Raw genomic sequence first — 23676 nt, 5'->3', positions numbered from 1 at the left:
GCCTGATGGCTCAAGAGTAGCCTGGAGGTAATCACCCTGTTTGTTCCACAAGTTTGTGGGTGATGTCTAGGTGCCAAGGGTTGCAATTATGTACTTGTGCAAGCAATTGCAGAGGCAACCTTAGCGATGCTCCCAAAGCTCTGCACCTGCCCTCTCTGCTAAGATCAGTAGAACTAGTTTTAAAACAGCATAACATTTTCATTTCACCTTTTTCAGACAATAACAATATTGTTGATCTGGTTTTGTTGGCCAACAACCAGTTGGAGAAAACTACTAATGAGAGATAACGTACAAATTTAGCTACTGACTAAATTACTATTAACAGTTTTGGTGATAATGTTGATTCTGTAACATAGTCTATAATGCTTTCAGGTGCCACATCAGTAATCATCAAAATTCCTTGTTGTAATAAAACCACCTTACCACTGGATTAACTTTTCAGCTATGTTTTTCTAGTTTTCTCCTGGCGTCATTGGCTACTATTTCTTCTGTATTGAGCAGGCTGAGCACAGAGCAGCAATGTGGTTTGTAACTTGCTGCCATGTATAGACCTCCACCATCCATCGGGGGAACTCTAGTTTGCCAGAAATGAAAATCTCAGTTCAGATGAGTCAGGCTCTACAGTACAACTGACAAGACAATTACAGACCTGTCGGGTAGAAAGCTCCCCTAATGGCTGTGAGTAGCTGACATCCACACATGGGTGTTTACAACAGTAGTTGCTGGAGCCAATGGTTATATTTTGCATTAAGTGTTAGTATTCTTGTTAAGAAATTAAAAGCCTTGCAGCATAAAGGTTGCTGTGGCAGCACTAAAGTCATGTTTGTGGTGGTTAACCCTGGTGTCTGATCAAGCCACATCTCATGTAAAACACTAGGGTCTGTTTGGCAGACATAATTAATTGAGTTTCTCATTGCTGTTTCTGTTGAGTGCTGGCAACACTTGACTGTTAACCGTCCTGCTGTCCTGTGTACCTGTTTTTAAAATAGCATTGGACCACCTAAAGCGTGAACAGAATTTGACACATGGATTTGTTAAGGCGATTTCTAACATTTAGATTAATTTATGCCAAATCATCTTTAAAATCTGGCAATTCATGATATCAACAAAATAACTAAACTAGGATATGCAAACATGATGGCAATGCTACCAGCTGTACTTTGTTAACTTGCATTAAACTTTTATCACTTATTATCATAACTTGTTTTTGGAGGTTGTGACTCCTACCATGTGTAGAACAGATTTGAAAACCTCGTTTTGCAACAAAAAAAATGTGAATGCACTAGTTTTTGCGTGGTTTTGTTTTCTTCTTAGAGATGCACCATATGAATTTAAATCATGGAAAGGATTATTAATCTGTTTTTAAGTTGGAAGTGTATGTACAGATATTGTTTTCCAAGGACAATGGAACTTTGATGCAATAGGTTTGACTTTTTAAAAAAAAAAACTACATACAGAAGGCTGAATGAAGGAGGAGTTTTCTCAATTGCTTAGTAAATTCTAGCTGGTGTGGCATAATGCTAGGCAAACTAGACGCTCCAAAGTTTGATTCCCAGTCTGTGCTGAGTTAGTCGATAGACAGAAATTGCTGCTCTGCAATTGACCTGTGTCCTAGAGTCAGGGGAGGATAAAATCTGCCAGAATTCTGTAACCATTCTATGGGTGGGATTTCCTGGTCCCGCCCACCGCTGGGATTGTCTGGTCCCCCTGAAAGTCAATGGACTTTTGGCTGGGCTGCTGAATCTCCTGTGGTGGTTCCAGCCATGATAGGCTCGGATTCTCCAGCCCCATGTCTGTATGTGGATATTGATTGACATCTACATGCACATTTTAGATTTGGCTGAGATGCATTGAATCGTTAACTAGTCTGACAACATTCCCCGCCTACAGCAAGATATGCACTGGTCAATCTCCTTTGATAATGCGCATACAAAGCTAAGTTCAAGTGAAATGTGGTTTGGAGAATAATTCATTTAGAACGTCCAGATATAATCCAGTCCCCAATTTAAAGTTGTGAATTCTGACCTTATTTTTATATTTCCATTATAAATTCCTATTTTCACACTTATTGAAACTGCCTAGGTAAACTTATGACACAAATTATTCCCTGATGCCTACAGTGGTACTGCCACCAAGAGGAGGGTGTAATATGTGAAAAGAATACTTTGTTTATGTTTCTAATAGAAACTTAGGAATTTAAAATGGAAAAAGTCGTCAAGTTACACAGATGTAAGATTTCATATTGGCTATGATATTTCTATTGTAGACCTCTTCTTCAAACAGGCTAGAAGCCATCACCCAGAAATGCTGGGGGTCTTCTGACTCTCTTTATACTGCTGAGATCTGGTGATTCTGGAGGTGCTGGCAAAGTTGACTTCTTTCATTGAGTTTTGGAGCATCAAGCAGAAGTTGTGCTGCCTTGTTTACCTTGTAGCACAGCTGCCAGAATTTGGGACCGCCCCTTCAACAAGCAATGAGCAGGGGAGTTGGGTAATGTTAGTTAACTAGAATTTAAGCCACTAGGGCAGGGAGGCGCTTGTGGATGCCTATTTGTGTTGTCTTTTTGCTGTGGTGATTTCTTCCCTCCCTGCCCCATCAAGTTCCACAGTTTGACTCAGAGAAGTAACTCAGTTAGGAATGTGACTGGGTCAAGCAACCTATGAGTTGGGGAAAGGCTTACATGTTTGTTAGTTCTTTAACTCACGCTTCCCAACTTGTTCTGAACTGGAAATATGATAAAGGAGGAAGAGGAAAAAGTTCAAATACTGTATATAAAAAAAATATAGCACATCTTATTTTGATTTTGTTTGACTACTAGATCAGGTGACACCATTTAAGGCATTGTGGCGTAGAAACAGAATTATGAGGGATATGCAGGGGAACGATGTTATAAACTCAGAAAAACACACATTTACCATGAAACATAATTTTGAACCAGTAATGCTTTGAGAAAATAAATGAAACTTTTACTTCTATCAAAAGTACACTGTGCCCTTGAATATGCTTTTAAATATGTTGTAACTTTGCTTTCATGTAAGGTGTGTTGTTTTTCTTCAGAGATCTTGGCTTGTATGTTTGAAATCTTTCAAGTGGCAGTAAAAAAAATACAGATCCCCAAATGCTACTGTTGAAAAAAAAAATTGAAGTGTATAGTCAGCATCTGAAAGATTTTAGGTGAGAAAAGGATAATGTTTTGGGTATAATCTAATTCTCTCACTTGCTGGCTGTTTGCATTTCCTGTTCGTTCAAATTTACAGCATTCAGGTTTTCTGGCAACTTTTGATTTGTTGCCGTGCAATTTAAATTTCTAGACCTTGTTTCTGCACCAATTACGAAAAACTGGTAACCATGATCCAATCTCTGATGTAGTTTGTATTTGTTTGGAATGGAAGGAGGCAAAATGTTGAATGGAATTGAGGAGGGCTTCTAATTGGGCTGGAATAGCAGTTCGTTATTTTATAATACAGTCTTGCTCTTTTCATTTGTGGCAACATGAAATTGAAGAACTAGTTAAAATGTAGAGTAGTTCCAAATAAGTCACATTGGACTTAATGTTAACTGTCTCTCAGCAGGTCCGGCAGCATCTGTGCAGCTTTTGCAGCATTTTCAATTTTTATAGCAGAAAAGTAATGTTTTTGCAGATGAGTAAATAATATGAATAAGTGACTGTTGAATAGCACATTTCTGGTATTTGTATCTCTTCACTTTTATAAAAGCTGTTATGTGAATGCTGGGCTGGCTTTGCACAATCATCTGTGATATAGTCTGGTCTTCTCCAGGAATTCCTGATGTCCGGTCTCTCTCTATCTTGTTTCTAGCTCTAGAAAGTTAGAAATTTTGAAAATGTTTTCGTTTGAATGTCTTATTTTTTGTAGAAAGTGGGGGTTTTAGTGTGTATCTAATAGCTGCTAGTAAAGATTGAACAGTGCTATTTGTTTCACTAATGTTCTTCATTATGATGCCAGGCAGCAGTGCCATGATTGACCCACATCACAGTATTTATTAAATACTCTTTATGGACAGCCAGATGAAGCTGGGAAAAATAGATCTTTCTCACATGTTGGCATTTTCAGATGCAGAAGAAAGTGAGCACAAGTTTAGTGTTGTACAAAATACAAAAGTGAGATCTGCATTTTTATCAAATTAACTTTAGACTAATGATTTATTCTGTGCAATGACAGAAGGGCCATTTGGCCCATTTAAACTTATTTGTAAAGCTGACTAGTGGAATAAACACACTTTTAATCTCCTGTTCCTGACCATATTCTGTATTTGGTGAAATAGGAGTTCATTATCTGATTAAAAAAAGTTTCTTTGAATCTCATGTTTGTATCTGACAACAATCAGGATGGCTTCAAGAGCTTTATCTGTATCACCTGATCATGGTGTTAGCAGGATTCTTTCCCTGCAATCTCTGACAGCTGACTCCTGATATTTAATCACTAGTAAACATGTTTTTAAGAGACCTAATTAAAGCTTATCATTTTAATTTCCTTTGTGAATTTTGGTTAGCAGTAGCAACCCAGAGTTGGAAACTGAGCACTAGCATTCCAAGACCAATGCAAAGCAGCTTGATTGATATAGTGGGTTATAAAGTGAGTGACCGAGATCAGGTCCATTTTTCAACCCTTTGAAGTACCAGTTGGATTAGTTCCTATCTGTGTGCTTGTGTGCATAAGTATATTTCTTCCATCTTTGGTTTCACGTGTTTAAATTCCTAGCTTGGGGGATTGCCAAAGGCTGCGCTGTCATTGGGCAGACTTAGACTATTGCCGGTGGAACCTTTACTAACACCCCAGCTAAAAAAAAGTACATAAAGTTGAATAGCATCATCAGATTGGTCAGTTTTAGGATTTGTGCATCGTGTAATATGTCCAATATGGTACACTAAGAATCAGTCATTCATTTAAGATTATAAAGAATCAAGAATGGAGCAGAATGACCCAACCTACGGCATCTGTGGATCCCAAACAATAGGACAAAGGCTTCTGAGACTTCAGTTCAGTGCCAGCATTAGACAAGGATTAATCCCTCACTGTCGCTGGTGATTGAGGAAACTCTTTCGAGTTATCAACAGTCACAGATTGCAACTCTTTCGAGTACAATCACAGTTCTTGGTTTCCGGGAGTGGGACATGAACCCACAACCCTCTGATTCAAAGGCGAGGGTGCTATGAACTGAGCCACAAGGACAACACATTCACATTTGTAAACAGCTGTGCATTTGAAAGTTTACTCCCACTATTTTGTTGCTCTGGTGCTGGGGATCTACCCTGCCATTTAACTGGAGCAGATTCTACATCGCCAGTAGCTATAGGCATTGTATTGTTCTTGTATTTGCAGTACAGTGGTCAACATTGGAAAATACTTGTGCATGAGCAAATTAGTATTTCAATATGGAATGTAATTTACAAATTGATTGCTTAGTTAGTCTTGAACTTTTTCTGGTAAAAATTACACTTAGATGTATTTTGGATGTAGAGTGAAACCGGTATAAACAGACTTATCCCAAAATGGACATTGCAATTAGCAGAAATAAAAACAAAATGCTGGAAATATTCAGCAGGCCTGGCAGCATCTGCAGGAGAGAAATACAGTTAAAGTTTCAGGTTGTGACTTCTCTTTCATCTGTTCGGACCTGAAACATTAACTCTGTTTCTCTCCCTGCATGTGCTGCCCGACCTGCTGAGTATTTATAGCAATTTGTTTTTATTTCAGTTGGCCAGCATCCACAGTGTTATTAAAAAAAACGGGGTGCCACATCACTGTCGCACTGCAGTAATGTGCCGAATATCAATGTATTAGCCTATCAATCTACCAGCCACGTGGAGAACGGCAAGAAATACACTCGGTGAAGCTCCAGCATTTTTAGTCAAAAGTGTGCTTATTTCTAACTTATGGGAACTAGAAGACATAAAATGCAGTATTTTGCTTTTGGATTGCATCAAACATATATTTGTTGAGTGACCCAAATAACATGCATGGTAAACATACAAGAGGCACTCTGAATCCATGGACATACAGAAATTATGAACTATGAACAGACTTCAATGCATCAAACCCTTTAACAATTCTACACACGGCATACCCTGTTGCAAAGCTGTTTGCTGTATTTGGAACTTGCACTGATTCGGTACCACAGGTGCTTGCCCTTGCAGCGTGCTTCCTTTCTATCCCCCAAATTCTCAGAGTAACATGTGTCAGTAGTGGCTGTGGATAAGGAGCTCCTTATCAAACATGCACAGTGTCAGATAAATGGCTCAATCTCTGGGATTGAATGCCTCCCAGAGAAAGCGCGCTTTCTCTGCCAGCACGGAGAGCAAATCTCCATTCTACTGTTTTTTTTAAAAATATTTGGCCATTTAGCAAATAAGGGCTTTTTTTTAAAAGAAAGGACAACTAATGTCAGCTCCTAAGGTTATGCAATTTCTATATCTTGCTGTGTCTACCTTCAATTTCTTTCGTATATTTGTTTATTAAAATATTTTTCTTTACAATGTTCTGCCCTAACCACCTTTCCACCACTTAGAGATGATGATTTTTCCTTAGAAATTGCTCCACAACTATCTACAGTTCTCTGGTACCTTGCCTAAGTGGGCATTTTAATGTGAATCTGGACTAGATTTGACTTATTTGATGATAGAAACCATCTCAAATGAGTTGTTGATCCTATCCTTACCATGTCTGCATTTTCCAGCAGGGGTCACTAGGATGGCAGAGTTAGGAACAGGAGCCCTGCCTGATTTTCCGTTCCCTCCCAAACATATTGGCCTCCAGTGCCTACTTGGATTAGCTAATACTTTTTCTTTTAAAGATTTACATTTAAATATTTACATTTAGATTTTTGAACTAAATGGTTCAACAGTTTGTAATCCTTCATAAAGGAGGAATAATTAATGTTCTGAGATTACTGGACATTAATTAAAATGACCCCAGAAACCTAGTGTAAAGATACTGCTTTTCTACAAAGGTTGAGGTTACATGGTCATTATATTCTGTTTGTCTGCCTCATCAATTTGTTAACTTGCTTATGATTACTACTTTCCACATTGATTTTAAGAAAATGAACTATCCCAGAAGCTTGGAGAGCAAAATGTTCTAATTTCCTGACCTAGGAGGTTGTAAGCTCGAGTCCCAGGAATATTTGATAGTTTTATGAATATCATTATTTGTTTAAGTTTAATGAAGTAGGATGTGGAGATAATCTAATTGTTGGTAGAAAGCTACTAATTAAAATCATGATTTGCAGGTTTGTTCACTGGGTAGGGGTGTGACAAGACTATAAAGATTACAGACCCAATCCTAGTTAGCTGATCTCAATCAGGATGGTGTTGGGGTGTTCCTTTTGTCCTTGTTATCCAAAAGGGGAACAATTAGGAACAGGAAGAGGGTGAATTTTTCCCTTTTGCGCCTCTGATACCTGCTGGGGCTAGATCAATATTGGATGGGGAACCTATCGGGCTTGAGTATGGTGCAGTGCCCCTCCTCCCCCCCACCCCCCCCACCCCCAAAATAATGATCAGGTAGATTGCTGATGATGGAGTAATTTGGGAAATGCTCTGGTACCAGTAGATTTTGCTTCTGTGGCTTCGGAAGAGAAGGAAAAGAAAAAAAGTTAAACCACTAGGATGTTCCCATAAATTATTATTGGGATGTTACCTATCTTAATTATTTTTAATGAAAACAAAAAATGCTGGAAAAACTCAGCAGGTCTGACAGCATCTGTGGAGAGAGAGAGACAGAGATAACATTTCGATCTAAAGGGAGGTAGAGCTTTGGTGAAATATATACTGATTAAGAGGGGTGGAGCTAGTGAAGCTGGATAGAAGGCCAGCGATAGGTGGAGGCGAAGGAGAGATGGCAAAAGATGTCATAAACAAAAGGTCAAAGAATTGTTAATAGTGGTGGTGGTGGTACTGGCTAAATGAGGTAATTATTTTTAAACTGTTCTACTGAAATAATGGTTCATTTATAGTTTGTGTCAACTGTGGCTCAGTTGGTAACACTCTAGCCTTTGAGCCAGAAGGTTCTGGGTTCATGTCCCATTCCAGGACTTGAGCATAGTGACCAAGGCTGGTGCTCCAGTACAGTACTGAGGGTGTGCTGCACTGTTGGAGGTGCCATCTTTCAGATAAGATGTTAAATCAAGGCCCCACCTCCCCTTTCACGTGGCCATGAGGTTTACCATGGCTTTATTTCAAAGAAGAACAGGGAAGTTATCCCCAATGTTCAGGCGAATATTTATCCCTCAATCAACATTGCAAAAATAGATTATCTAGTTATCACATCATGGGAGCTTGCTGCGTACACATTGGCTGCCACATTTCCTACATTACAACAGTGACTGCTCCAAAGTATACTTTGCCTGTAAAGCGCTTTGGGAGTCCTCTGGTCGTGAAAGGTGCTATATAAATGCAAGTTCAGTACAAATCAGTTCTATGCCAGTGTGCAAACTACACTTTTTTATATTGATTCAATTTTTGCTCTTAATTTGCAGGTAGCTGTATCCATTTGGGAGGTTGGCAGATCCAAGGGGTGTCATGAAGTTTTCAGGACCCTTGGAGAGCCAGAGGCTGTCCGTCCTTTTGGAGAAAGCAGTCTCTAGGGAAGAACAGATGTGGAAGGTGTATGTGCCAAAATACCTAACCAATCCGGTAACTATTACATTACACAAATCTAATTGAGCAATGTAATAGACAATGTGAAGCTCTTGGGAGTTCATGTACTTTTTAAAAATACATTTTTTGGCGCATTTGGTGGGATAAAATGAGAATGAATGTGGATATGTTCTTCAAAGATTGTAAGCAGTTACATTGCTAGTACAAATCCTACTTGATTATTGGCTGGAAAAAATTAGCTGGATTCTCCATGTAAAACCATTTTCCAAAAATTTCATTATTTCTTAAGGGGATTTGTTTAACTACCCTGCAATATATTTTAAAGTTGAACTTATAATTAAGAATTCTAAAGAATATTATTTCCTAATGGTGTTGGTGCGCCACAGTACTCTATATTAATAGTAACAATATTCTATTTGTGTTGTGGCTTTTTTTTATATAAAGCGTTTGACTGTTGGATCCATCTTAGAATGATTTAAATATCAGTGTAGGTAGGACACTTCTCCCTATTGTCTGACTACTTTACAGGCTACACTTGACACTTTGACAGGAGCAATCGATTTGCCTTCACTTCTGTTACTGTAGCTAATCTGGAGGGAGGAGAACTGGTTCTGAGATGTGCTAGACTCATTTCTTTCTTCAAATGTTAGTTTTTTTGCAAAAAATATGTAGGAGGTGTGTGCAATATCTGAACTTTCTAATGTCCAAAAATCTATTCTAATATTTAAAGTGTGTCAGGCAATAATTATGTATGTGTTTTGAGTGTATTGAGGGAATGATGCCGCGTGTATGGATCAAGCAAAATCACTGTCTTCAGTAGTTCTTGGGTTACTTTCTAAAAGTTGTGCAGATGTTCTGTTTCAATATTAGATGAATGAATTTTTCAGCGTTAGTAAATTTATCTGAAAATTGTACTGAACTTGGCACTTCAGGATCCAGTCAATGGTACAAATAATTCTACATTGGAAACGGCAGAGATGTTTTAAATATTCATATTAATATCATGCCAGATCTAGTGTATTAATCATGTCCTGTAATTCAGTGTTCAGGACCTGAAATTGGATGTGGTGTGTTCTGACCTGTGATGTAGCTGTTGTGGGTAAAAAAAAAAAAATTTGTGTATGTCTAACAAGGACACTGAACTACAGATACAGCACTACAGAATCACGGAATTGTTACAGCGCAGAAGGAGGCCATTTGCTCCATTGTGTCTGCACACTGCCATTCTCCTGCCTTCTCCCCGTAACCCTGCAGATTATTTCTTTCAAAGTAGTTGAAACCAGACCTACTTAGTGAGAGTTTTAGTTACCATCGTATGTAATGTCAAGATTTTAGGTTTGTTTCAGCAGTAACATCAATATTAACGCCAGACCTGTTAATATTTTGCTGTGCAGTAGTGTGATGGACTTTCCATGATTTTGCTCTGGAGTATTGTAAGATGAGCTCTGAGAATGAGGACTGGAACTTTAAAAGCTCATTCACAAAATGCTTTCATTAAGGTTTATTCTGATCACTTTGTATTTTGATTTCTCTGTTGTCAAACTTTTTATGAGAGAGTTTTACAGAATTCAATAGAGGGTTAATTTGTTAAACGATATTGCTTGATGTCCTTGTCTTTTTAGACTAAATTAAATGAAGGTTCCAAATGATGCAATAGCATACTGTAGTCCTAATACAAATGTTAGTAGTTGAACAAATGCTCTTCCTTTGGAATACTATACTAGGACGCAAAGAGCAGGAGCAGGCCATTAAACCCTTCAAACCTGCTTTGCCATTGAGCAAGATCATAGCTGATATTCTGCCCCAGCTTCACCTTGCACTATCCCCATACCCCTCAAGTTGTTTAATATACATAAATCTATCAATCTATTGATAGCTAAGCTGTGATACAAAATTCCAAAGATTCACAATCTTTTGTTACAGAAATTTCTTTAATTTTTTTCGTAAGTGCTTGATCCTTCATTCTAAGACTGCAACCCCTAGTTCTAGACTGCCAGCACCACAATCCTATCAAGCCCCTTAAGAATTTTATATATTTCAATTAGGTCACCTCTCATTCTTCTAAACTGTAGGGAATATAAGGTACTTAACCTCTCCGCATAGAATACTGTCATCCCAGGGGTCAGTCCAGTCAACCTTCATTGCACTCTTCTAATGCAGGTATATCCTTCCTTGTGTACAGAGGCCAAAACTGAATATCGTGCTCCAGATGTGGTCTCGCCAATGCCCTATATAATTGTAAGACTTATTTTCTCTTGTATTCAAATCCTGTTTTAATAAAGGCTAATATACCATTTGCTTTCCTAAGTGTTTGCTCTTCCTGCATGTTAACGTGTTTTGTCTGTAAGGACATCTAGGTCCCACTGAATACCAACATTTCCCCGTCTCTTGCTATTTAAAATATACTATTTTTTTATTTTTCCTACTAAAGTGGACGGGACAACTTCACACTTCTTCACATTATATTCCACCTGTCATGTTCTTGCCCACTTACTGAACCTGTCAATATTCCTCCCCTCAGTTTTTTGCCCCACCTAACTTTGTATCGTCTGCAAACTTGGATATATGACACTCAGTATCCTTATTTAACAGTTGAGGCCTAAGTATTGATCCTTGCTGTACCCAACTACTTACAAGCTGCCAACTGGAAAATGACCCGTTTGTTCCTCTGTTTTCTGCCGGATAACCAATCCTGAATCCGTGCTAGTATATTCCCTTAATCTATGAACCTCAAATTTTGTGTAATAACCTCTTGTGTGGCATCTTATCAAATGTTTTTTGGAAAATCCAAATACACTGCATCCATTGGTTTTCCCCCTTACCTATTCTACCAATAATCTCAAAAAACTCCCAATAGGTTTGTTGAACGTGATTTCAAGGTCATAATCTGTGTTGATTTTGCCCATTCGTATTACGATTTTCCAAGTGCCCTGTTATCACGCCCCTAATAATGGATTCTTGCATTTCCCTATCACTGATGTCTAGCTAACTGGCCTTTGGTCCCTGTTTTCTCTCCCCCCACCTTTCTTAAACATTGCATTTACATTTGCTAGCTTTCAATCCATAGGAACTGTTCTAGAATCTAGTAAACTCTTAAAATCAAAATCACTGCATCCAATTTGTCTAGCCACCTCTTTTAAAAACCTGTGATGTAGGTTGTCTGGTTCAGAGGATTTGTCGTTGTTTAAGTCCCATTAATTTCTCCAGTATTATAATTTTCTGAATAATATGCCAAAGTTCCTCATTTTCACTAGATCATTGGTCAGCCACTATTTTCAGGATTTTTATTGAGTCTTGTACAGTGAAGACAGATGCAAAGTATTTGAAAGTAAGATGTAGCGTTTTTCACGACCGCCAGACATCTCAGTGCTTTAAAGTCAATTAGTTCTTTAAGAAGTGTAGTCACTGTTGTAGGAAACGCAGCAACTAATTTGTACTCCGCAACAAACAGAAATGTGCTAATGACCACATAATCTGTTTTCTGTGCTATTGATTGAGGGATAAATATTAGCCAGGACACCAGAGATAACTCCCCTGCTCTTCTTCAACATAGTAACCTGGGATCTTTTACATCCACCAGACCAAGCAGATGGGGCCTTGGTTTAATGTCTCATCTGAAGGACGGCATTTCTAATGGTATAATTCTCCCTCAGTTGGAGTGTCAGCCTTGATTTAATGTCTCTGTCATTTTCTGACTCTCCACTACAACTTCTCCTGTCTCTGCCTTTAATGGATACACGTTTACCTGTGCTAATGTCCTTTTTACATACTTTTAGAAGCTTTTACAATCTGTTATGTCTCTTGCTAATTGCCCAGTTTATATGGAGATTATAGTTCCCCATTACAGTATTACCCCTGGGAGAACTACTTTCAATCTGTAAAATATGATCAGTGGGTCATAGAGCGGGTGCTAATGCTTGTGCACCACAATGGTAGTTATCCAAGGCAGCCACGCTGACAGCATTATCTGGGTTTTTTTCTGCCAGATGTTGAGCAAAATATTTTTAGTGGAATGCCTCCTTAAGATATGACCCTTTTATTGACATAACAAAGTCACGCCACTTCAGTTTTAACAAAGTTATGTGAAAAGTATCAGTGAAAATAATAGTGATAAGGTCTGCTACATGTTCAAACAAGTCTTGTAATGTAACACAAATAAAATGAAGTTTTGTGCTGCCTGTACACCACTCCAGTGTTATTCCTGCAATCGTTAATCTCAGTCTAATGAGAATATACTTCCTCACAGTTATTGAAAGAGTATTCTATATAATAAAATTAAAGTTCTCTTTGAATAGAATGATTGCTGAAAAATTAAGCCCTAACTAATTCACAATATTATAGTGTTTATTTGAGCTTCAGGAGGTTTGCTGCAAAACTTCTCATAAAATCACCATGTTGAGGAACACGTCACGCATCAAAGTGATTGATGATTTGATACATTAAGGAAACAGCTTTCCCTAGGTTAGGGGTTCTCAACCTTTTTTGTTTCTAAGGTCACTCACCCATGTTATGGGATAAGGAATTGCGGTATATAAACAATGGTAAACAGACGGCAACCAAGATCCATCTAGAGAAGTTAATAGTATTAGATTAAAGGAAGAGGTTTATAATGTTGCAAAGAATAGTAGTAAGCCTGAGGATTAAGGAGTGTCTTAGAAACTAGCAAAGGGTGACTAAAGAGTTGGTAAAAAGGGAAGAAAATAGAATATAAGAGTAAACTAGCCAGGAATATAAAAACAGATTGTAAGAACTTTTACAAGCATATGAAAAGGAGAAAAGCTAAAGTAAGCATTGGTCCTTTAGAGGCAGAGACAGGAGAAATTTCCATAGGGAAAGAGGAGATGGCAGAGATGTTGAACAAATATTTTGTCTGTCTTCACAATAGAAGGCGCAAATAACATATATCAGAAATAGAGGGTAACCAACGGACTAATAAGAGTGAAGAAATTAAGGTAATTAATATCAGCAAAGAAAATATATTGGAGAAACTTGAGGCACCAAAATCTGACAAATCCCCAGGACCTGATGACCTACATCCTAGGGTTGTAAAAGAGATAGCTGCAGAGATAGTGGGTGCACTGGCTATGATTTTCCAAAATTCCATGGACTGTAGAATGGTCGCAGTGGATTGGAAGTTAGCAAATGTAATACTGCTTTTCAAAGAAAGAAGCGAGAGGGAAAATGTGGAACTATAGGCCAATTATCTTGAGTTCAGTAATCGGCAAAATGCTGGAATCTATTATTATGGAAGTCTTAATGCACTGAAAAGCATAGCATAGTCAGACAAAGTCAACATGGTTTTGCAAAAGCAAAATTGTGTTTGACAAATTTATAAGAATTTTTTGAGGATGTAACTAGTAGGGTAGATAAAGGGGGAATCAGTAAATCTAGTATACTTGGATTTCCAAAAGGCCACACAAAACATGTATGATAAGGGCTTGTGGAGTTGGGGTTAATATATTAGCATGGCTAGAAGATTAGTTAACGGACAGGAAGGTAAGAGTATGGAAAAACGTGATGTTTCAAGTTGGCAGGCTGGGACTAGAGTGCTGTAAGGATCAGTGCTGGGTGTCAGCTAATTACAATCTATGTTTATGACTTAAACAAAAAGACGTATCCCATTTGCTGATAATATGAAGCTAGGTGGGAATTTAAGTTGAGAGGAAGACACAGACTGCAAAGAGATATAGACTGCAAAGAGATATAGACAAGTTAAGTGAGTGGGCAACAAGGTGGCAGATGGAGCATAATGTGAGGAAGTGAGGTTATTCACTTTGAAGTAAGAATAAAAAAGCAGAATATTTTTTAAAAGGTATGAAATTTGACAATGTTGATGGTCAGAGGGACTTGGGTGTACTCATACAAGGAACAGAATTTGCCCAAAACACAAACACAAAACTCAGCAGGTCTAGCAGTATTTGTGGAGAGAGAAACGGAGTTAACATTCCAAGTCTGCTCTAAAAAAGTGTCATACAGACTCAAAATGTTAACTCCATTTCTCTCTCCACAGATGCTGCTAGACCTATTGAGTTTTTCCAGCATTTTCTGTTTTTGTTTCAAATTTCCAGCATCAGCAGTATTTTGCTTTTATCACAGAATTTGTCCATCAGATGGGCAAGGGTAGTGTAGATGAGTTCATAGAATGTTTTCGGGATAGTTTCTTAGCATGTTCTGGAGCCAACCAGAGAGCAGGTTATACTAGACCTGGTATTGAGTAATGAGATAGGATTAATTGATAACCACCTAGTGAAGACACCCCTAGGTAGCAGCAATCATGTGATTTGAATTTTACATTCATTTTGATGGAGAAATGAGTGCATCCAAAACTAATATTTTAAACTTAAATAAGGGCAATCATGAGGGCATGAAAGCAGAGCTAGCTGAACTGAACTTGCAAATGAGGTTCAGTGGCAGACATTTAAAAGGAAATTTCAGAATATGAAGAATAGATACATTCCAATGAGAAAAAAATTTGAAGGGAAGGGCCCACCATCCGTGGTTAACTATCAAACCTAAAAGAAAAAGCATATAATTACACAAAGGTGAATGGCAGGTCAGGAGTTTGGAAAGAATATAAAGAACAGCAAAAAATGATAAGATTAATAAGGAGGGAAAAATTAGAGTATGAGTAAAAGCTAGCTAGTAATATAAAGGCAGGTAATAAGAGTTTCTATAGATATTTAAATAAAAGAGTTAACAAAGTGAGCGTTGGTCCTATAGAGATTGCGTCTGGGGAATTGATAATGGAAAGTAGGGAAATGGCAGACAAATTACACAGGTATCTTGCTTAGGCCTTCACTATAGAGGACACAAGTAACATCCCTGAAATAGCTGTAAATCAGGAAATGGAAGGGAGGGAGGAACTTGGGAAAATTAGAGTCACCAATGAAGTGGTATGTAGAAATTTTTGAGGCCACAGGCTGACACGTTCCCAGGTTGGGATAGACTTCACCCTAAGGTCTTGAAAGAAGTGGCTGGTGAGGTAGTTGAAGTACTGTTTTTGATTTTCCAAAATTTCCTAGATTTTGGGGTAAGTGCCATTAGATTGGAAAATAGTAAATATAACTCCTTTACAAAAAGGGAGGGAGAAAGCAGGAAACTATAGGCCAGTTAGTCTAATATCTGTCATAGGGAACTTAGAAAATTCAAGGCAATCAGGCAGATTCAACATGGCTTCGTAAAAGGGAAATCATGTTCAACCAATTTCTTGGAGTCCTTTGAAGGAGTCACATGTGCTGTGGGTAAAGGGGAACCGGTGGATGTACTGTACATAAATTTCTAGAAGGCATTTGATAAGGTGCCATATTAAAGGTTATTGCAGAGAATAAAAACTCATGGTGTAGGGGGTAACATATTGGCATGGATAGAAGATTGGTTAGCTAATAGAATGTTATCATTTACTGTGAGGGGAATTGATTACAAAAGTAAGGAGGTTATGCTTCAGTTGTACAGGGCACTGGTGAGACCACATCTGGAATATTGTGTACAGTATTGGTCTCTTTATTTAAAGAAAGATATAAATGCGTTAGAAGCAGCTCAGATAAGGTTTACTAGACTAATACCAGGAATGGGCAGGTTGTCTTATGAGGAAAGGTTGGACAGGTTAGGCTTGTATCCACTGGAATTTAGAGGAGTAAGAGGTGACTTAATTGAAACTTTTAAGATCCTGAGGGGTCTTGATAGAGTGGATGTGGAGAGGATGTTTCCTCTTGTGGGAGAATCTAGAACTAGTGGTCATGGTTTATAAATAAGGGGTTGCTCATTTAGAACCGAGATCAGAAATTTTTTGAGAGTTGAGTGTCTTTGGAACTCTCTTCCTCAAAAGGCAGCAGAAGCAGAGCCTTTGAATATTTTTAAGGAAGAGCTGGATAGATCCTTGATTAACAATGGGGTAAAAGATTATCGGGGGTAGGCAGGAATGTGGGGTTGAGGTTACATTCACATCAGCTGTGACCTTATTGAATGGCAGAGCAGGCTCGAGTGGCCTACTCCTAATTCGTATGTTCGTAACAGAAAGTTAGCAGTCACAGCAAGCAATTAGGATGGCAAATGACAGGTTGACCTATATTGCAAGGGAGTACAAGAATGAGAAGGCTTGTTAAAATTGCATAGGGCTTTGGTGAGGTCACACCTCCAAGTACTGTACTAGCTTTGGTCTCCATATCTAAGGAAGACTATACTTGCCTTGGAAGACAACACAGCTAAGGTTCACTAGATTGGTCCCTGGGTTGAAACGGCTTCTTCCTATGATGAGAAGCTGAGTAAATTGGACCTATTTCTTTGGCATTTATAAGCATGAGAGGTAATCTAATTGAAATGTACAAGATTTGAAGGAGCTCAACAAGGTAGACGCTCTGAGCAGCTGTTTCCTCTGGCTGGGCAAACTAGAACATGGGGACACAGTCTCAGCATAAGGGGGAAATAATTTAAGACTGAGATGAGGAGAAATTTCTTCACTCAAATGATTGAGAATCTTTTGGATTCCTCTACCCCAATGGTGTGGATGCCCCACTGTTAACTATATTTACGGCTCTGATAGACAGATTTTGGTGCCTCAGAATTGAGGGATATGGGGAGTGGTTAGGAAAATGGAGTTGAGACTGAAAATCAGCCAGCATCATATTGAATGGGGGAGCAGGCTTAAGGTACCATATGGGCTACTCCTATTTATTCTCTTAAGTTATAAAAATTCCACAGGCTCCTGATAACATTACACAAGATGTTTTTCTGTATTACAATTTGGATATATAGGATAGAAAAATCTCCAGCCTGTGATTTGTTTTGGAGCACAAGCCTTGTTGCACAGTAGTAACCCAGTGCATATATATCCATTTCAGTGTTTAGTGGCCCAGATTTACTGTTTTAATGACTGTTCCTCAGCCATTCACCAACTAAATTCAGCACTGTTCTGGAGGTGGGGTTGGTGTGGCAAAACTCCTCCCAGCCAAGGCTTTCGGTAAGTAAATTACATGGGCACCGAGTCAAGTCCTCTGTATTGCACTTCCAGTCCATTCTAGACTAGACCATGCAATAGCTGCCCAGTTTGGGCTGACAGTGCTCCCATAGTTTTCTCTTTTGAAAAGCAAACTTTTATGGTGCATGTTATTATCTCACTGCTTTCCACAAAATATCCTTGTCCTTGTTTATCATTCCCTAGAAAAGGGAGTAGATATTACATAACCTGGTTATTTTTGGTGTGTTTTATGGATCCCTGTTTGAGAACTCCATCCCTTGATGGTGATAGAAAATGAGACAAAAATATACCCAGGCTCTTTGCATCTGATTTAACAGGGTTGCTTACAAATCTGACATCTATAGTCTGCAGTATACTCATCCACCCCCCACCCCAGCACTCTGTAAACTAAAACAGATGCTTTTAAGAATCAGGAGAACTCTTAGTGAGAGAAATGTAAATTAGACAATGGTACATTTAGAATTTGTTGCATTGAGAGTCTGCAACAAGGAATGAATTTCAGGGTAGTATGAAGTAAAAACCCTAAAATAATTTAGAAAGAAATGGATGCCCCTGTAGGATCTTCCTGGATAGATGAAGTGGGTTGAATGGCTTCCTCATCTATGTATCTTTGACGTGCTCTCCCTGTACATTAGGCTTTACAATTGTTCAGGTCTAATCTTGGTTTTACCTCGTTATAAAATTTTGACTTCTGCCTCACCTCAGATTTCACAAAACAGCTGGAGGAGTTGTTAGGAGCTGCTCTAATGCGGTGGTTTATCTGGGCACAAATTATATCCCCATGAACATTGCCTGTACTACTGTGGTTTGCATAACAGGAGCTATGCCTCTCAAGTGGCAATGATCCAATGATCAAGGGCAATCTATCCCTAAATTGTTGCATCTTGTTATCTGGTTGAACACTGGCAAAATTTGATTGTGTTTAAAAAATTAAAACACAGGAAACTAAGTTATACTCAGATAATATTTTGCTTAAATGCAAACTCTGGTCCATCCAAAACTTTAATTTCTGCTGAAGTGAACCTTTTAAGGAATGTCTTTTTTTTTTAATTCATTCATGGGATGTGAGCATCACTGGCTAGGCCACCATTTATTGCCCATCCCTAATTGCCCTTGAGAAGGTGGTGGTGAGCTGCTGCCTTGGACTGCTGCAGTCCATGTGGTGTAGATAACACCCACAGTGCTGTTAGGGAAGGAGTTCCAGGATTTTGACCCAGTGACAGTGAAGGAACTGCAATATATTTCCAAGTCAGAATGTTGAGTGGTTTGGAGGGGAACTTCCAGATGGTGGTGTTCCCATTTGCCTGCTGCCCTTGTCCTTCTAGATGGTAATGGTTGTGGGTTTGGAAGGTACTGTCCAAGGAGGCTTGGTGAGTTCCTGCAGCGCATCTTGTAGATAGTACATACTGCTGCCACTGTGCATCCGTGGTAGAGGGACCGTCAGTTGGTGGATGGGGTGCCAATCAAGCAGGCTGCTTTGTCCTGGATGGTATCAAGCTGCTGGAGTGGTGTTGGAGCTGCACTCATCCAGGTGTGGAGAGTATTCCATCACACTCCTGACTTGTGCCTTGTAGAGATGGTGGACAGGCTTTGGAGAGTCAGGAGGTGTTACTCGCTGTAGGATTCCTAGCCTCTGACCTGCTCTTGTAACCACAGTATTTAAAGCTAATCCAGTTCAGTTTCTGGTCACTGGAAACCCCCAGGATGTTGATGGTGGGCAATTCAGCGATGGTTTAAAAAAAAGTCAAGGGGTGATATTGGGGCGATATCACCACCTGGAAGTTCCTCTCCAAGCCACTCACCATCCTGACTTGGAAATATGTCATTTAACAAAGTTGAAGCGTTAACTAAGTTGATCTGAAGGACATTATTTTGTCAGATGATCTTTTAAAATGAAACTCTTCTTAAAGATCAAAAATGTAAATTAATAACTGATTCCTTTTCAGTGTAGTCTGGAGCTGTGATCTTTGAATTCAATCTTTCATATGCCTGACTTCGATCACACATTAGACCATACTCCTAAGCAGCAGTAATAGTTGTATGTAGCATTTCCAGCTGGAACTGGTTTGATTTTGGTAAAAGCAAAATACTGCAGATGCTGGAAATCTGAAATAAAGATGGAAAACGCTGGAAAAACTCAGGTCTAACAGCATCTGTGGAGAGAGAAACAAAGTTCACGTTTTGAGTCCATATGACTTCTTCAGACTCTGAAGAAGAGTCATATGGTCTCAAAACGTTAACTCTGTTTCCATTTTCCATGTAGTCTCCTTATTGATGTGGATGGATGCCTTACCTGATTAAAGAATGGGAGAGCAGGGGATGGAAGATACCTTAAAACGCAGTTTAAATTTAACTATTTTAAAAGTTTTATGAAGGAGCACCTTTGCCAGCACCCTGCAAAATACCTAAAATTCCCTTTATAATGAGGGCTGAAAGGAATTGAATGTTGCAATGTCAGAAAGATGGAGAGGGCTTTATTGTACCTTGTGAAAGGCACTAATTTGATAGTTCAGACAGATTTTCCACACCATCTTTGTTAGCGTGACCAACATAATATTTGGTCCTGTCGGCCTTCACTGTGTTTCTTTAGTTGAATTCCTGTTCTCTTTTCCCAGTGGAGATGTAGCTTTTGTGCAGTTAGCATCTTTTGCAACTTTATGTCTGACCAAGAACTCATGCTAAGATCTATGTGGGCATGACCACATCCACTTCATTTTGCGTTTGCTAACAAAGGTGCTCCTTTATAAAACTTCTAAAATATTTCAATATAAGCTACCTCAAGCTATGCTTTTAGTTTGTTCATTACTGAACTGATGGTTTTGGAACTAAAAAGCTGTCACAGAGCCATTTTTTATTTCATTGACTTGTCTAAGTGTAACACTCCCTTTTCCATTTCCTGACCTCTCATTCTTTCAAACATCAGGAAGCCAGTAATAAAAACAGAAAATGCTGGAAAAACTCAGCAGGTCTGACAGCATCTGTGGAGAGAGAAACAGAGGTTCATGTTTCAAGTCCATATGACCCTTCTTCAGAGCTGATCTGAAAAAGGGTCATACAGACTCAACGTTAACTCTGTTCCTCCCTCTACAGATGCTGTCAGACCTGCTGAGTTTTTCCAGCATTTTCTGTTTTTATTTCAGATTTCCAGCATCCGCAGTATTTTGCTTTTATCTCAAGAAGCCAATGACTTGTACAAGAGTACAGTTCCACAAATTGCAGGAGTGCTTCTGCATCTCATTCCAGTGCATGCCTATAAATCTTAAAATCTCCACAGATGTTTCTAGCAGGAATCACTGCTACATAATTGGAAGATGGAAATTTGCTTAACTTTGCCTGTTGACTAGGAACACTGAAGAGGTGAGGAAGGTTGGATGCATGAGCTAAGTGCCTTTATTGCACTGCTTGTGGACCAGGAAGAGCAGGGATATTTCTTCCAAGCCCATCTAGTTTGCCTCCCTGTGCCCACCACCACAACCAAAGCGATGTTTGACAATCAGCCTGTCAGTCCTCTTGACCTAGGTTAAACACCTGTTTGAAAAAATATTAAGATGTTCTTGCTGTTGATTTCTTTAGGAAATCTGGAAACCATACTTCAGGATTTCCTGTTCGAACATCTACCTCACTTTCCCACCCCAGTCGCACACCCTCCACCCCAACCCTCCAGTCTTCTTTCTGGGCCTGAGTACAGTAGTTGTTAGTTGTCTTTGTTATGAAACTCAGGCTCAGTACAGTTGAATCCAGTTCTCTGCATTATCATGTAAAATTCTGATAACAGTTTTCATTAACATTAAATAGCACTAGTGCCTAACAAATGTAACTGTTCTCCTGCAATTGAGATCTGAAGTCAAATGAGTAAAACAAAATGAGTAGGCACTGGTTAAAGGATAGGAAACAGTGGTGGTAAAAATTTTTTTGGACTGGAAGAAGATATACAGTGGGGTTCCCCAGGAGCTAGTACTTGGACCACAGCTTTTTTCTATTATTCATGGGATGTGGGCATTTCTGGCTAGGCCAGCATGTATTGCCCATCCCCAATTGCCCTTGAGAAGGTGGTGGTGAGCTGCCTTTTTGAACTACTGCAGTCGATGTGGTGTAGGTACACCCACAGAGCTGTCATCAACCTCCCAGATGCTTGTTATACCGTGAGCCAATCGGTCCCACTGAAACTCTGCCTCTTTCACGAAATTTCCAATCTTCATGCTTGAAGAACTCACTTTGGAATTCTCTCCCAAACGACACTTTCTCTCTAACGTCTTCAACAAGGATCCACCTCCACGGGGTTTCACTCTCTTCCAAGGCTCCTTCCCCTGGCTCTCTAGGTGCATTCAAGCTGCACCTTCCATTCACACTCCTAGATATTTGGCCATGCCAAACAGAACACCACTGCTCCAATGTCTGTAGTAAGGAGTCACCGACCTTGGGCTGTCTCCTCAGATTTTCTGGCTTCTCGCAAGCCCACCTTGTTCCAAGTCTGCTTCTTGCAGCTCTGTCTCTTTAATTCAGAGCCTTTTCCAATGCTCCTCACTCTTAACTTCACTTAACAGGATCTGTTTCAGATTCCTACCCTTGTCCCTTGACTATCTTCCTGTGACCTCTTTCTGTCCCATTCCCTGGTTTGGGATGACGACTTTGTTTGGGGACCTGCTCCTGGTCCCTCTCCTGTGTCCAGCTTCTTCTGGCACTTGCTGTGGAACGGTGTTTTCTTCTAGGTCACCTGACCCTCTTTTCCTCTTGTTTCGTTTTCTTGTTTTCCCTTCTGCACAGGCACGCAAGAAAAGTTTCAACTGGAAAAACAAAAGAAATTGCGCATGTGCACAGGGCCGTCTACCAGCCTAGAAAGTAGAAAATGCACCAACTACACATGTGTGGCCTTCTCAGAGCTGGCGCATTTGCAGAGACCACTGGTGCCTGCTGGGAGCTGTAGTTCTCAACCTCCAAGGCCCGGTCTCCATTTCCAAAAGGTAAGTTTTGTTTCTTCTCTTCTGGGACCCGTCATGGTATGCATCCCAGATGAAGTTGGTTCTTTTACATTTAATTGAGCAGTTTTCTTGTGGTCAGCTAAACTAGGCACTGAATTAAGTTGATTTATTCCAAATTAATTATCTTTAAGGATATCTGTATTTGTCAGGATGAGTATAAAATAAAGGCAGATGCCTTAATGTGGCAGTTTCTTATTAGGTCAATGCAGTTGGAAATTCAAACAACTGTTAAAGCAGAACTTTAAATGTTATTTTACCATTTTGCTTTTGATTTCCAAATTTAATCTGTATAATTTAAACTTCTCCTGTTGTGGGTCGTGTACCTTCACTTTCAAATGCTTCTTTGAAACTTGCCCCTCAGTTGCATTTGCAATCACTTCCCCAACCTTCCTCCCAAACTTGTACAGTGTCCAATTAATCTTCACTCTTTATAAAGTGCCTCATGATATTTAGTTGTTAAAGGCATGATACAAATCTGTTGTCTGAGATTTTGAGGCTGTGGCAGATTAAAGGGGGAAATGGGTACATATTGAAAACGTATTGTGTGCTCACAACATTGAAAACTTGGCTTGAGCCACCTGTTAATCTTGGCTGTGTGATATAGGTAATTAGCCAGTGGCATTTAATACCTTGTTTTGTAGCAGTAAATATAGCCCCCAGAATCCCCAATTCTGTTTCCTTACATAAATGTAAAGCCAAAATTATCTTGAGTTTTATTCAGTTTGAAAATTTAGTTCTAAAAGGGGTGGAGCATTAGCTCTGTTCCAAAAGCTCAATGAAATCTTCTCTTACCTGTTTTACCTGTCTTTTTAAAATTTTTCTTTGGTTCTGCCTGGGTTACTCGATTGTCCATTGATACTTTGGCTCTGATATTTACAGGGGTGAGGGAGAGAGTAAGTGTGCCTGATAGCAGGAATGTGAAGATTCTGATGAGTTTAATGGCAGAACCTTATTAAAATGTTTTAACTCAATTTTCTGTCTGGCAGCCAAATTGAAGACTGACAGGTGGGAAGGCCTGCAGTACAAGGAAGCAGCCCAGAGGCTGCTGGGAAGGCAGTCAGGAAAGCTGGGGGTAAAGTTCAACTGCTCAATTACTGTAAAAGAAC

The 23676-nt window shown here is 39.3% G+C and overlaps 1 protein-coding gene across 2 annotated transcripts in view; it reads left to right on the top strand.

Moving 5' to 3' along the window:
- The window catches only part of ccni (cyclin I), a 45173-nt gene that overhangs the window by 4136 nt on the left and 17361 nt on the right, over window positions 1-23676 (top strand). Inside the window, exon 2 of one of the 2 annotated variants that reach the window (XM_078544408.1) lies at window positions 8497-8653. The exons of the other annotated variant lie outside the window; for it this stretch is intronic. Coding sequence (XP_078400534.1) covers window positions 8540-8653 — 114 coding nt within the window. The 5' untranslated portion in view covers window positions 8497-8539. The remainder of the gene's footprint in view (window positions 1-8496; window positions 8654-23676) is intronic. 2 annotated transcript variants of the gene reach the window in all.

Source organism: Cetorhinus maximus, chromosome 1 (assembly GCF_964194155.1).
Source record: "Cetorhinus maximus chromosome 1, sCetMax3.hap1.1, whole genome shotgun sequence".
Taxonomy (NCBI): Eukaryota; Metazoa; Chordata; class Chondrichthyes; order Lamniformes; family Cetorhinidae; genus Cetorhinus; species Cetorhinus maximus.
This window is presented reverse-complemented; position numbering and strand designations above follow the sequence as displayed.